This window comes from Sinocyclocheilus anshuiensis, unplaced genomic scaffold (assembly GCF_001515605.1).
Source record: "Sinocyclocheilus anshuiensis isolate Anshui unplaced genomic scaffold, SAMN03320099.WGS_v1.1 scaffold179, whole genome shotgun sequence".
Taxonomy (NCBI): domain Eukaryota; kingdom Metazoa; phylum Chordata; class Actinopteri; order Cypriniformes; family Cyprinidae; genus Sinocyclocheilus; species Sinocyclocheilus anshuiensis.
Genome location: NW_015549577.1, coordinates 1,608,115 through 1,621,226, shown reverse-complemented (window position 1 = coordinate 1,621,226; position 13,112 = coordinate 1,608,115). Strand labels below are relative to the sequence as shown.

General features: G+C 35.3%; 1 protein-coding gene across 1 annotated transcript in view; it reads right to left on the bottom strand.

Annotated features, from left to right (window-relative positions):
- Window positions 1–13,112, bottom strand: part of LOC107657499 (uncharacterized) — a 76,190-nt gene that overhangs the window by 55,524 nt on the left and 7,554 nt on the right. Inside the window, exons 4-17 of the mRNA XM_016445603.1 lie at window positions 9,993–10,161; window positions 8,221–8,345; window positions 8,025–8,098; window positions 6,772–6,945; window positions 6,447–6,640; window positions 5,786–5,904; window positions 4,285–4,388; window positions 3,289–3,420; window positions 2,562–2,731; window positions 1,826–1,956; window positions 1,602–1,732; window positions 1,346–1,510; window positions 1,001–1,209; window positions 708–838 (exon numbers count right to left, since the gene is read on the bottom strand). Coding sequence (XP_016301089.1) covers window positions 708–838; window positions 1,001–1,209; window positions 1,346–1,510; window positions 1,602–1,732; window positions 1,826–1,956; window positions 2,562–2,731; window positions 3,289–3,420; window positions 4,285–4,388; window positions 5,786–5,904; window positions 6,447–6,640; window positions 6,772–6,945; window positions 8,025–8,098; window positions 8,221–8,345; window positions 9,993–10,161 — 2,028 coding nt within the window. The remainder of the gene's footprint in view (window positions 1–707; window positions 839–1,000; window positions 1,210–1,345; window positions 1,511–1,601; window positions 1,733–1,825; window positions 1,957–2,561; window positions 2,732–3,288; window positions 3,421–4,284; window positions 4,389–5,785; window positions 5,905–6,446; window positions 6,641–6,771; window positions 6,946–8,024; window positions 8,099–8,220; window positions 8,346–9,992; window positions 10,162–13,112) is intronic.

Genomic DNA, 13,112 nt, shown 5'->3' with positions numbered 1-13,112 from the left:
TAAATATGAAAACGTACTTACAGGCTGTGAGTCAGCATTATTTGTCAGAAAACCGACATTGTAGGCTACTCTCCCAGGAAACAGTCCTCGTCTTCCGTAAAATGTGTTGCACACACACGAATATATGGCTTAAACTGTTCTGGAACAGTGTTGTAAATACAACTTAACCACTGATTATTAGTCGTGTCCTCTTTTGGAAGACCAAACAAAGTAGTTTCGCTTTCACAACGAAACACACAGCATCTCCGTGACATGGCGGCGGCGGCAACAACAATACTACAGCGAGAATAAAAGTTACGCCTTCTTTCTTTGCGTATACATTTGGGCGGTGTTATGCAAATCTTCCCATACAGTGACGTAGACATGTGGGGGCGTGTTTAAACGAGGCGTTTTAGGAGGGCGTGGACGAGTCTTAACTTTTATAAAGAATATCTCTTTGGGTTTGAGACTTTAGTCTTTGCAACTTTAGGGATCTTATCTATTCACAAACAGCTTGTAACACTCCAAAGAGAAAGAAAAACTTGAAATCGCATCATATGACCCTTTAATATATAGTAAAACAATAAAAACATTCTAGATTTAAAAACCATGTAAAATGATTTCTCATTGTTATAAAATTAACAACAATAACTGTTAACAAACATAATCAGATGTTAAGAACCAAAGCCTACTGATTTATGAAAGATTCACAATTTTTTTATACTCACAGTTTGGTGATGCAGTGGCATTAGGTAGGTAGGTCAAAATCCAATAAGCCATATGGAAATATGGTTCCATGGAGGGCCACAGAGAGCTGTTCTCTAGTGAAGAACCCATGTTCTCAAATGTGCCAGTAACCCTTTTTCACAAGAAATTAAAATACAAATAAACACATAAAATGAGTTTAATATGTGATAAAGGTACTTAGCTAGGCAAATCTGTTTCTACAGGGACTGTTATAATTCTCAACAAGTAACATCCTTGTCACATAGTAGTTATTGACAAATAGTAGGTTTCTGACCTGGTCAACAGAATCTGGGATAATCCAGCTGAAATGTTCGCTGGGATCCAAGCTGCAAAATAGTCCTCATTAAGCTCAGTTTGCAATTTCTGGAGGGCAGTGACATACTGAAGGGAGGTTGTGTATAGACTGTGCCACTCTGCCATAAGTATTGAGGGTGTGACATTGTACATTACAGTTCCATTCACTACACCAACCAACTGTTGGACCTGTGAAAACACATTTAGTTTAGGTAGTACTATAATCATTCATTTCTATTTTTTTGTCAGATAATATGTTTTTTTGTTTGTTTTCTTGTCAAAGTTTGAAATATTATGGCCATCTGTTCTAAATACACCCCCTTACCTTCTCATTTACTGGCAAAAGTGATGTTAACAGCATTTCCTCAAGACGTGTGTCATTCCCAGCGCAAACTAGAGTGCCCCACAACTTAAGGTTTATAGAGCTGTAGGTTGACATCCAAGCCCAGGGAGCAGAAAGGGCTTTGCAGCTAGTGTGACCCTCTAGAACCTGTATGAAAACATTAGAGAACATCCAGTGTGACAGATGAAGACTTCAATGAAAACTACAAAAGCGCACACTTAGACTTTTTTTAACCCACCTTGGCCACAGTTTGCACAATAGAGTCCATGGCATGGTCAGCCCAGGCATTAGCAAAGGTCTCATTCTGCATTAGAGAAAGGAAGGCCTCCTGGACATACTTGGCATCCCTCAGGACCTCATCAATGAATGCTGTCAAACAGATAATGATAATTCAGGTAATCAGTTTGTCAAGCATTGGGAGCTGTTTGCATAGCGTAATTCTCTGCACATGCTGATACATACGTAGCTGTACTTCCATTGCAACTCTTGCCATCTGCATTGATGAATGGCCAGCCATCATAAAAGTCTGAATGTATTCCCAACCAGGCATGCCTTGTAGAAAATCAAATGCTGAATTGCTTAATCCGAAGATTCTGAAGGGGAAAATGATAAATAGGTTGGATTTCAGGTTTACCAACTTTAATAACAAGTTTCTTTTGTTCACTCAGATGTCAGATGAACCAGCAGGACATGGCAGTGAGAATTAAATAAAAAACAAGAACCTGTTGTACAAGAACCTGTTGTACAAGAACCTGGTTTATATTTATATATTAATCCATTTTCATACAAAAGGTAGTGGACTAATACTTTGACAAATTCTCCTGATAAACATTAGTTTGATTGATATAAAAATCCTCCTACCAAAGTTAAAAACAACCTACATCCTGGAAGTAAACTCTATGGTATCTATGGCACAAAGTCATCTGTCACATGGAATAATCAAACCAGATTTGGCAGATGCCATCAAAGCCAGGGTGCATGACATGCACTCATCCTCAAAAACCACAAGCAAATCTATGTAAGGTAAGTGAAAATTCAACCCATAAAATACAATAAATTTGGGTTAGATACTGTGTTGGGTCATCACTTGATGTGAAATACAGAACCTGAAAGAAAACTGTACTTGTTACAGAAAAACATTTAATTACTGCATCAAAATTCCATCTAAACAGATGCAAAGTAGTCTGGGTTGACATACAATTGTTCCCCCAGGCTCTGTGGCTGAGCGTCACTGCTGCGCTGGGACCTGCTGTGTTTGAGAACAGCATCCAGGCTCGATGGAGACACTAGGCCCAGGAAGCTGCCGAACACGTCTTTAGTGAAGGCCAGGTCAGCTGAGGCAGAGGTCTGACTCCAAGCCAACAGTACCTGTAGGGATGAGACATGAAGATGTTACTGGTATGGGCATTTACAATATTAAAACAGCATGCATAATTTAAATGTAATGCAGAGTAAAAGACATATGCAAGTGGGTTTGTTCCAAATATAGTATGTAATATTTGTATGTAATGGTCAGTGTGACAGTCCTACTAATTACTCTGCATGCTATTTGTCACATACTGCATGACTTCTGAATGCAAAATCATGGTGATTGGATATTGTTGTGGAGTTCCCTCTGTGTCGAGGGGAATATCTAATTGGCATTCCCTGAGAACTGCTGCATATACATGCTTTTTTTGCAATCAGTCTCAGTGCAGCTAGCATGCTGTTTTGTGTTTAGACTGAGCTGGTTTCCTAACATGCGCAGCAGATGTTTGTGTGTTTTCCCACAAGACAGTAAGTAAGGAGGAGGAACCGCAAATGAGAGTTTCACACCCTCTCAACTACAACACAGGTTAGTAAAGTTTGGAAGTGTTATTTAATATGGCTTATTTCTAAAAATAGAAAAGCAGATATTTGTAGATACCAATATATGAAAAATTTACCTGTTCAACAACTTTCCACGTATTTACCCCTTCAAATATCAGGCCCGCTTCCCAACTCCAACAATAGGAGGCGGTGATGTTTTGGTCACATAAAAATGTACGAAAGTCTGCCTCGTTGAACAGCACTAGAATCTGAGAAGGTCAAAATATGCATGAGTGTGAATGATTGTGTGTGAATGATTTGTGTTTGTTTATACAAACTCCTAATCTTCTAACAATATAAAACAGATGAGCTAGTTCTCTGAAAACCTAGCCTGCGTAGGCAAACATTAGGGCATTATACGCCAATCCCCATGTGAAAAATGTTGCAAAATATCTTTTGTGAAAAGTATTTGTATTGTGCGTCATTGCTAATCAAGCTGTCATTTTGTCAATTTATGCAATGTAAGTCATACAATAAGTTAAACGTATCAATCAAGAGTTTCATGTTAGAGTATCATGTCGTTAAATTAGCAACACGCTAACACCAAACTCTACTGAAATCAGCTGTAATACTAAATTTATAAAGAAGAATTGCTAAATACAACTTTTGAACAGAATATTCATATTGTGCATAATTTCTAATCATATTGTATTTCTAAATTTGTGAAAAATTTTGTATATTGAATGCACATTAAATGCTAACTAAGAAATTAGCCATAGCAAAACAAAACAAAAAAAATTTTCTTTAAAATGTTATTTCAATCGATGCCATTTCGACCACAGAATAATATTAAACGCAACACATAACTTAAGATGTGGTGAATGTGGCACTGGTGGAAATATTCATGTCATTTAGAAAAAAAAATAATAATAAGACAATTCTCTTTTGATGCATGCATATGCACAGTTGGATGTAGTTTGTGGACAAATTACACATCAGTTAGAGGGTGAAAAAGTGTTTCAAATGAATTTGTTTTCTCAAAGTCTATGGAGCTTTTGGCTTTATACACATAGTTTAATAAATACTCATATTCTGAACAAGGAACCTGCACTGAGCAGCCATGAGAGGCCTACCTGATCGAGAGGAATCTTGATTTGGTTGATAAGGTCCTTCACGTCTGAGTTGAGTAGAACAATGCTGCTTGGGGTCACGACATCACTCAGTTTGAAATACACATCTATTTAAAACAAGAGAAAAATATGAATGCACTTTTGACCAACACGTGAGAGCTCTTCTGTGAGTATGCAGGCTGGCAGACAGCATTCTAAAGCACTTGAAAGTTGTATGTCTATGCACATTTGGGGGAATGTGCTGGTCAAAAAACCACAGTGTTAGTTAAATCTGAAGAAATCTGAATACATTTCTGTGTCAGTACCATCACAAATGGATTTTTAAAAAATTACTGTTTTCAAACTGGTTTCCTGAACACTCCCCCTTCCTCCCAATAGTCAAACAACCAGATAGCCCTGCCCTAAACTCATACGATTGGACGAAAGCAACCTATGAATGGCTTGCATATGCATATTGATGCATATTAAACAGGGGTCAGAAAAAGCACTTTAACAATGAAAAAATTACACCCTTCAGTTTTAAGTACTCAAATAATAAAATACACTTAGCTTTCTTCTCTAAGAACAGGCTGTAATTGTCGTGTGATAATTTTTCACCTTGCCAAGTAGGATGCTCACCATTTATAAGACAGGGTGTGGTGCACATCGAACACGTAGTCTGGACTGGTTTTGACAATTGACTCATTGGTCTCTAAATCCCATAATAATCAACATCTCTCCTAAAACAGTAAGCAGCCTGGCAGCCAGTAACCTGGGGTTATAAACCTTACTCAAGGGCAGAATGGTAGTAACCATAAAAGGTTCATGCCAGCAATGTCCTTTTTAACAACCTTCCCTGTTTATCATTACCTAATGGGGAAAAAAATCTCATCTAACAAATTCAGCGTGTCCAGAGGCACTATAATGACATTTGATAAAAATTGTGCTATGTGGTACAAATATTTATTTAGTCTTTCCAAAGCCCAAGGTCACTTTACAAAGTTAGACGAAAAATGCGCGTGAATCACTTTTATGAACATATATATATATATGTATGTATATATATATATATATATATACACATAAATAGTGTGAATCACTTTTATGGTTCTTTAAAAAGGGTGACTTTTCTGTCAGTTTGTTGAAACTTGGCAGTAACTAGTCCCTGCATGCTGTTGTTTAAATGGGTGTAGATAGATAAATAAATAAATAAATACTGGTATAAATACAAGTTTGGAATATCATGAGGGTCATCACAGCACATGTTGCCCTGGTTGAAACTTTCCTGACCCATGATTTCCTTAAAACGAGGCATGTACTGATGTCTAAATACTGAACGTTTCCTTGTAACAGGCTGACTGATCCCCAAAAACAACCATGAGCCCACTATGAGTGCCAATACAAAAAAATATGTGAAACTACTTTCAGTTTAAAATAGGCATTGTCTTGTAATTAAAGAAATGATAGGTTGCCACAAATACCATGCAGTTCACCAAGCATGTCAAACAAGTCATCTTCAACACACCTCTCCCTTTCCAATCACTCATGTAGTTGAGAAAGCCAATGCCTTTAGTGATAACTGGGTTTGTGACATCAGTAGAGATGTTGGCCTGAGGGAAAGTCCTCCGAAGAAAGGTCAAGGTACTAAATGCAAAAAAGAGAGGCTGAGATTCTTTGCAACCAGTCAATAAACACAAACATTACATCTAAGTAAGCATGTAAGTCACACATAATGGGAAGGTGTACTGTTCCCAGAACCAAAAAACATGCACAAGAAGTAAATAGGCACTGAATTGGCTGAACTTTCCAGTGCACAATAAGTACATACACAAAGTGAAGCCTTCAATGTCACATGATCCTTCAGAAATCATTCTAATATGCTGATTTGGTGCTTAAGAAGCGTTTCTTATTATTTTATCATTGAAAACAGTTGTGCAGCTTAATATTTTTTGTGGAAACCATGATGCAATTTTTGTTTAAGGGTTATTTAATTAATAGAAAGAGAATAGCATTTATTTGAAATAGAAATCTTTTGTAGCATTATAAATGTCTTTACTGTCAATTTGATCAATTTAATGCATCTTCGCTGAATAAAAGTATACATTTATTTAAAAAAGTCTGACCCCAAACATTTAAAAGGTGGCATATGTGAGCAATTTTTATTTAAACAAGTTCTCAAAACTCACTTCTTAAGATTTTCCAACTCCCCTGCTCCAACATTTAATATCTCTTCATCTGTGGGCTTCAAGAAGAGATCAGGCAGGCCAAGCAGGAAGTCCCACACTGACGTCTCCTGTTGAAGCATATCTATGACCACCACAGTGCCTCCAATTGATCCCAATATTTCTGTCGGGTTACTGAGCAGCATTTCTGTCAGCTCCTGGCGACCCACACAAGTAAACAGATGAACATCAAAGGGATGTCTAATGATTCACTTAATGTCTTCGACATTTGTGGGCATAATGTGACTAGACTGAAAGATTATGAACAGTGTGGGATTTCTGACCCCACCTGGTTCAGGGTGAGTAAGGATGCTTCCAGAACAGTGTCATTGGAACTGCAGAAGTTTATTAAGCCTTTCGTAAAGAGATCCTGGGTACTGGCTGATGTGTTGATGGCAGTCATGGAGATGCTGCATAAGGATTTTTTCAAGACATTCACAGATTCCAAAACTGACTCCATTGTCTACAACAAAGAAAAAAACTCAATGAAGTAAGTAACTGGACATTGAAGAATGCTGATATTTTGAAGAATGTTGGTAATGAAACAGTTGCTGGTAGCCACTGATTTACATAATATGGAAACAAATACTGTTGGAGTCAATGGCTACCAGCAACTGTTTGGTTACCGACATTCTTCAGATTATCTTCATTTGTAGCAGAAAAAAAAATCATACAGGTTTGGAACAACATACGGGTGAGGAAATTACGACAAAATTTTGGGTGAGCTATCCCTTTAAGTAGCCATATTGCTTAAAATATACATTCAAATGATAATGATTACTTTTTAATGGACCATTACAAAAAATACAAAACAAACATTGACTACTGACTATTACCAAAAAAAAAAAAAAACTTATAAGATGATATTTTGTATTATCTGTAAAACTCATTAAAATTATAAAAAAATAATTCACCTTTTATTTGTTATCTCCGAAAAATAAAATAAATCTGGTATATAAGTGCATCTCAATAAATTAGAATGTCGTGGAAAAGTTCATTTATTTCAGTAATTCAACTCAAATTGTGAAACTCGTGTATTAAATAAATTCAATGCACACAGACTGAAGTAGTTTAAGTCTTTGGTTCTTTTAATTGTGATGATTTTGGCTCACATTTAACAAAAACCCACCAATTCACTATCTCAACAAATTAGAATACTTCATAAGACCAATAAAAAAAACATTTTTAGTGAATTGTTGGCCTTCTGGAAAGTATATTCATTTACTGTACATGTACTCGATACTTGGTAGGGGCTCCTTTTGCTTTAATTACTGCCTCAATTCGGCGTGGCATGGAGGTGATCAGTTTGTGGCACTGCTGAGGTGGTATGGAAGCCCAGGTTTCTTTGACAGTGGCCTTCAGCTCATCTGCATTTTTTGGTCTCTTGTTTCTCATTTTCCTCTTGACAATCTAGAATTGAGTTGAATTACTGAAATAAATGAACTTTTCCAAGACATTCTAATTTATTGAGATGCACCTGTATATACACACACACACACACAAAACATGGATATGTCAAGAATCAGAACACTCATCACTAACCTGATCAACCAGTGCAGTGTTGTTAAAAGTATCCATGACTGAAGTCACATTGGGAATGTTTTGAAAGCTGGAATCTTAAAAAAAAAAAAAAAAAAGATAAAGATAAATAACATAGTTAAAAAACAGAAACTGATTCATTATCAATTATTTAACACTGAGTGGCTTTGTTTTAAAAGACTGATGAAAGTGTACATACTGAGCATCCTGTCCCATAGCTCTAGGAGCTCTGGATTTGATGCATCTCTTTTAAGGATTGAGTGAACCAGTCCTCCCTTCTGTAGATGGGCCAGTGGAGGGAATCCATGAAGCAGTGTTGGTAAACTGAAATATAAAGAGGACCATGGGAATATACAAGAAGTATAATTAACTATAATGAACTAAAATTGAACTATAATTAAACTTTTGTCAAAGGACAAACTATAGTTTTGTTACTAAAATATAGCATATGGTCATATACTCTCAAAATATGTTAAATAACATAGTTATGTACACAACATAGACATGTAATGTATGATTATAAATGCTGACATTTTTGCACAAGCCTAAACAAAAAAGAAACAGGATAGACAGATGATTGAAAACCATACGTCTCAGCATTATTTAATGATAACTAGGTGAAGGATTATACAAACAAGTCGTGTGAATTCAAACCCTCCTACACAGTATGAGCTGGTAGTGAGTTTGTTCATAGCACACAAAGAAATTGAATTAATAAAAGGAAGTAGAAAAGAAGGAATGCTGCCATTGGGAGTTTCTGCCACCCCCTTATTTTTAAATGTATGTATTTTTTCAAACACTCAATAAAATCTTCTGTGTTGTATGTTAAAGCAAAATAGTGTCTTAAAGCCTTTTCTACATTTCTTCAACCTTCGTTAAACTATGAACTAACTAAATTACAAACTTTAATGTAATATTTACTCTTTCACTGTTATCTATTTTATTTTGTTTTATTTATTTCATTTTACTTTATAGAGGCAATTCTACTGAACATTTTTAAACAAACATTTTTTTTAATTATTAAATGTAATTAATACTTTTTAAAACTTTTAGTTCATTTATATGTTAGTCTAATACTAAAGTTTTATTTGGAAGCAAGGGGACCAAATGCTAACCCAAATGTAAGGAAAAATATTGACTTTTTTTTTTTTCTCCTTTTGTGTTTTACAGGGAAGAAACTGTCATACAATTTTTGAGCAATGATCATGACAGAGATCAATTTAAAGCAAATTATCTTAATTATCTAATTTTAAACAATGTAATGTTTTCTACCACAGTGCTTTAGACAAAAAAAGTTTAACCTATAATCATGCAATTTATTTTCAAAAAGATTTTTAAGTAGCACTTTTTATGTAGTTATATTTACAGTGTGTTTTTTGTGTGTTAAAGGAAAATAGCATGTAAAAAAGTCCATTCTTCTTCACCAAACATTCTTCAGCAACAACGACCCAGCAAAGGTTTTGAATACAGAAAGTTTCATTGTTGACTCAACCTGGGCATGATACACACAGCAGTAAAGGAACTTTTGAACAAACAGGTTTAGTCGACATTTCTCTATACAACAGCCAAACGCTTTTGCTGATCAACTGATTAAATAAGAGAATTCTTAGCTTTATGAATACTGACTAGGCCAAAGGGAACAGCGATGTCACAGGAGGTGCAGTATTTTGCCATGAGGTCCATTATCATCTCATCAGTGATGCATCGACATACAGGTGTGGCCATTGTCATTTTGAACTGAGACATCTTTATTAGACATCACATAGCATTGACATACAGCACATGACATTAGGGTGCTGGCTCATAAATATCACCATTACTGTACACATCTGATCATCAATCATAATATACCAAATATTGACATCCAAAAAAAAAAACAGACCTCAGACTTTCTGAGAATATGGTGCTACATGAAACAACTGTTTCTGGAAATGTGTTATTTTTTACAGTGAGCGAGATGCCATGCATTACCTGTGAGATTCAGCATCCCTGCGGTGACGATGACCCGTGTACCAATACGATTTGGACTGTCCTTCTGTTAGGTAGGATTTGTTGGTGCATGTACTGTCGGTGTTACACATGAGTGTCTGCAGGAAAGGGAAGAATCCGGTGCTCGGAAGATTTCTAGGTGCCACATAGCCTGAAAGAAACAGCGAAGAGTTAGTTTTAAAGGAATAGTTCAACCAAAATTAGCAGAAAATGATGTAGAATGTAAGATGTACATGAGTTTGTTTCTTCATCCACGTATATAGATTTGGGGAAATTTAGCATTACACCACATGTCAGAAGGAGAGTCCAAACAACTGATAAAACTATCACAATCATCCACAAGTAATCCACACGACTCCAGTCTATCAATTAATGCCTTGTGAGGTCCATTTTTGTAAGAACAGATCCATCAAGGCATTTTAACTTTAAACAGTCATGTTAATTATAATAACTACTGCAGTGTCGCTATTCCAGAATATTAAGAATATTAGACCTATAAATCCTGCATCAATTCAGTCTTGTATTCTGTAGTTTACAGAAGCAAACAAATTTAAAGTATAAGCACTGACACCGCAAGGCAAACTGCACTTTATCTCAGTGTTTGATAGTGCAGTTTGTGAATCAGAGGCTGCTCTTTTAAGTCCTTCAAAGGCTTCAGGACTATGATGAGTTTGGACAATTAATAAAAGTAACTTTCACAGAAGGCTAAAAATGTTTTTCAAAGTTTTATCTTGTTGATAACGTGACACACTGAACGTTGTAATCACACTTGTGATTGTACACTTTAAAGGGATAATTATGACATTTACATTTACATTTAGTCATTTTGCAGACGCTTTTATTCGAGCCGCGACCGGTAGCCAGTGCAAGGAGATAAAGAGAGGTGTAACATGGGCTCTTTTGGGCTCGTTGAAGACCAGTCGTACCGCTGGTTTATGAAATGTGAAAATATTATTTTTTGTCTTTTGGAAGCAGCATTCAAATCCATTTGGCTCAAAAATCTGAAGGGGAACGTGTACCGTTGGTTTGAATGGGCATGATGCAGCTGATTGCAAGGGGAAAATATTCCATCATTAACTGGAACATTGTCGGATATTTCATAGTGCTTTCCATCATTTTGACATAACAAATATTGTTTTTCTCTGCTTTAGAAACATTCCAGTAAATACTACCGAAAAGGATTTGCTGAAGTGACACACATAATTTAAAAAGCAGTACACTTGTTTAGAAAATCCCACATGATTTTGTCTTGAAGTAATGTTCATATTGAAATCTTTGATATCGGATTGCAGACTATAGTCTTTTGGCAAATTTGACTTTGTGGCACTGTTTGTCCTCTGAAACTCTAAGAAGAGACACATTAATACTGTAGATACTTTTTCTCAGGAGAAAAATCTGTGAATCAGACCAGAAAATGTCTATGTTCGTTCTTCACTTAATCTAATCGCTGTCTGGAGAAAAACAATTCTCAATCATGTTTTCTCAACTTGGGTTGGTTTTTCTCTCCCCAGAGAGGGAGAATATTTGATTTTCCTGTCTGGTTTTATGGTATAGGACTTTCATAGAAACAAACATAATGCTTTGAGTTAAAAGATACATAAGCGTGATCACTTAAAAGGTTTCATACTGTAGGATTATTGACCTTATGCAATGTTTGTCCAGTAAACAGTGTTTGAATGAACCAAAATCATAGAGAAACTATGGAGAACGATATAAAATAAACATGACATAATCTCCTTAGGGTGTAACAAGTATACAAATTATTTATAGAGAAAGTATCATGAGGAAATACTGACTGTTGCATTAAGTTAGTCATTTACATGTAAGTTTAATAACAGATGTGATTATCGTCATAACCAAAAACATTCTCCTCATATTCATAAAGAATATTAACTTTAGGCAAACTATTCCTTTAAAGTTGCTTTTCTTCCAACCGATATAATATATATATATATATATATATATTTACATACATATATGCGGTGGTGTTCTGAAATCAGGAGGCAAAGTTGTTGTTTTTTTTAATCAAATGTAAATTCTGTCCCAGTCACCTTTTCTTGGTTAAATATTAAATAAACATTACTTACATTATCAGAAAAAGAAAAAGAAACAACTCTATTATATTTTTACATTAACAATGTAATCAATATTCAGTTTATTAAAGCCAAGTATGAATCTCATCAAGTTAGAGTTTTTAAGCATTTTGCATTTATTCCAAAATAATAACTCAAGGCAGTAACAATTTAAACAATATATTTTATTTGTGAACTTAAGTTCAGCTATTCTTTTTAATAGTTTAATAGAATTTTTCGGATCATCAGTCATCAAAGCTCTTTAAATATTGGTCAAAGACACAGAGATATTTACTTTACTTTATTTCACTGAGCTGATTACTCACTAAAAACTCCCACACAGGGGATTTCAGATGTTAGGGGGTCAGAAATGTCAATTGTTTTGGGGGGGGGGTTATTTTTTCAATTTTTGCCATTTTTATCACAGAATAAATCAGAAAATAGCCTATATTTTATGGTTTCTAAACAAAAGCTACTGTAATAAATGATATGTCAATTAGCACTGCATTATTCATATATTTTATTTATTTATTACCTTAAGATGACTTGAAAAAACACATATAAACCATATATTGTCGCAATCGTGTGTTTATTGTCTTCACGTTTCATCACGTTTTCATCAAAACAGTTCTGCTTTTTATTCAGCTTAGCTACAGCGATAGCCGGATGCCTTTGTCCATATTAGGACTTTCCTGGCACGTCATAAGTTATTACTTCTATGAGGCTGTTTTGGACTTTCTCTCTGGCTTCAAATATGAATGAATCATACACTGCATGAGAGCCGATCACAGCCGAACATAACCAGTCATATCCAATCATATCGTGATGAAGGCATTTCCTCCTTAACCAAAACAATCCAAGGTTTTTATTTAGCACAGTGGCTAGATTAACAAATAGCCAGACACCACCCGATTTAAATATTCCCTCACAGTTTAATTGTAATGACTTTGAATTTCTTCACTGATAAAATAGATAACATCAGAAATACAATAACAAATGTAGATTCTACAGCGTATAATACTTCAGCTTC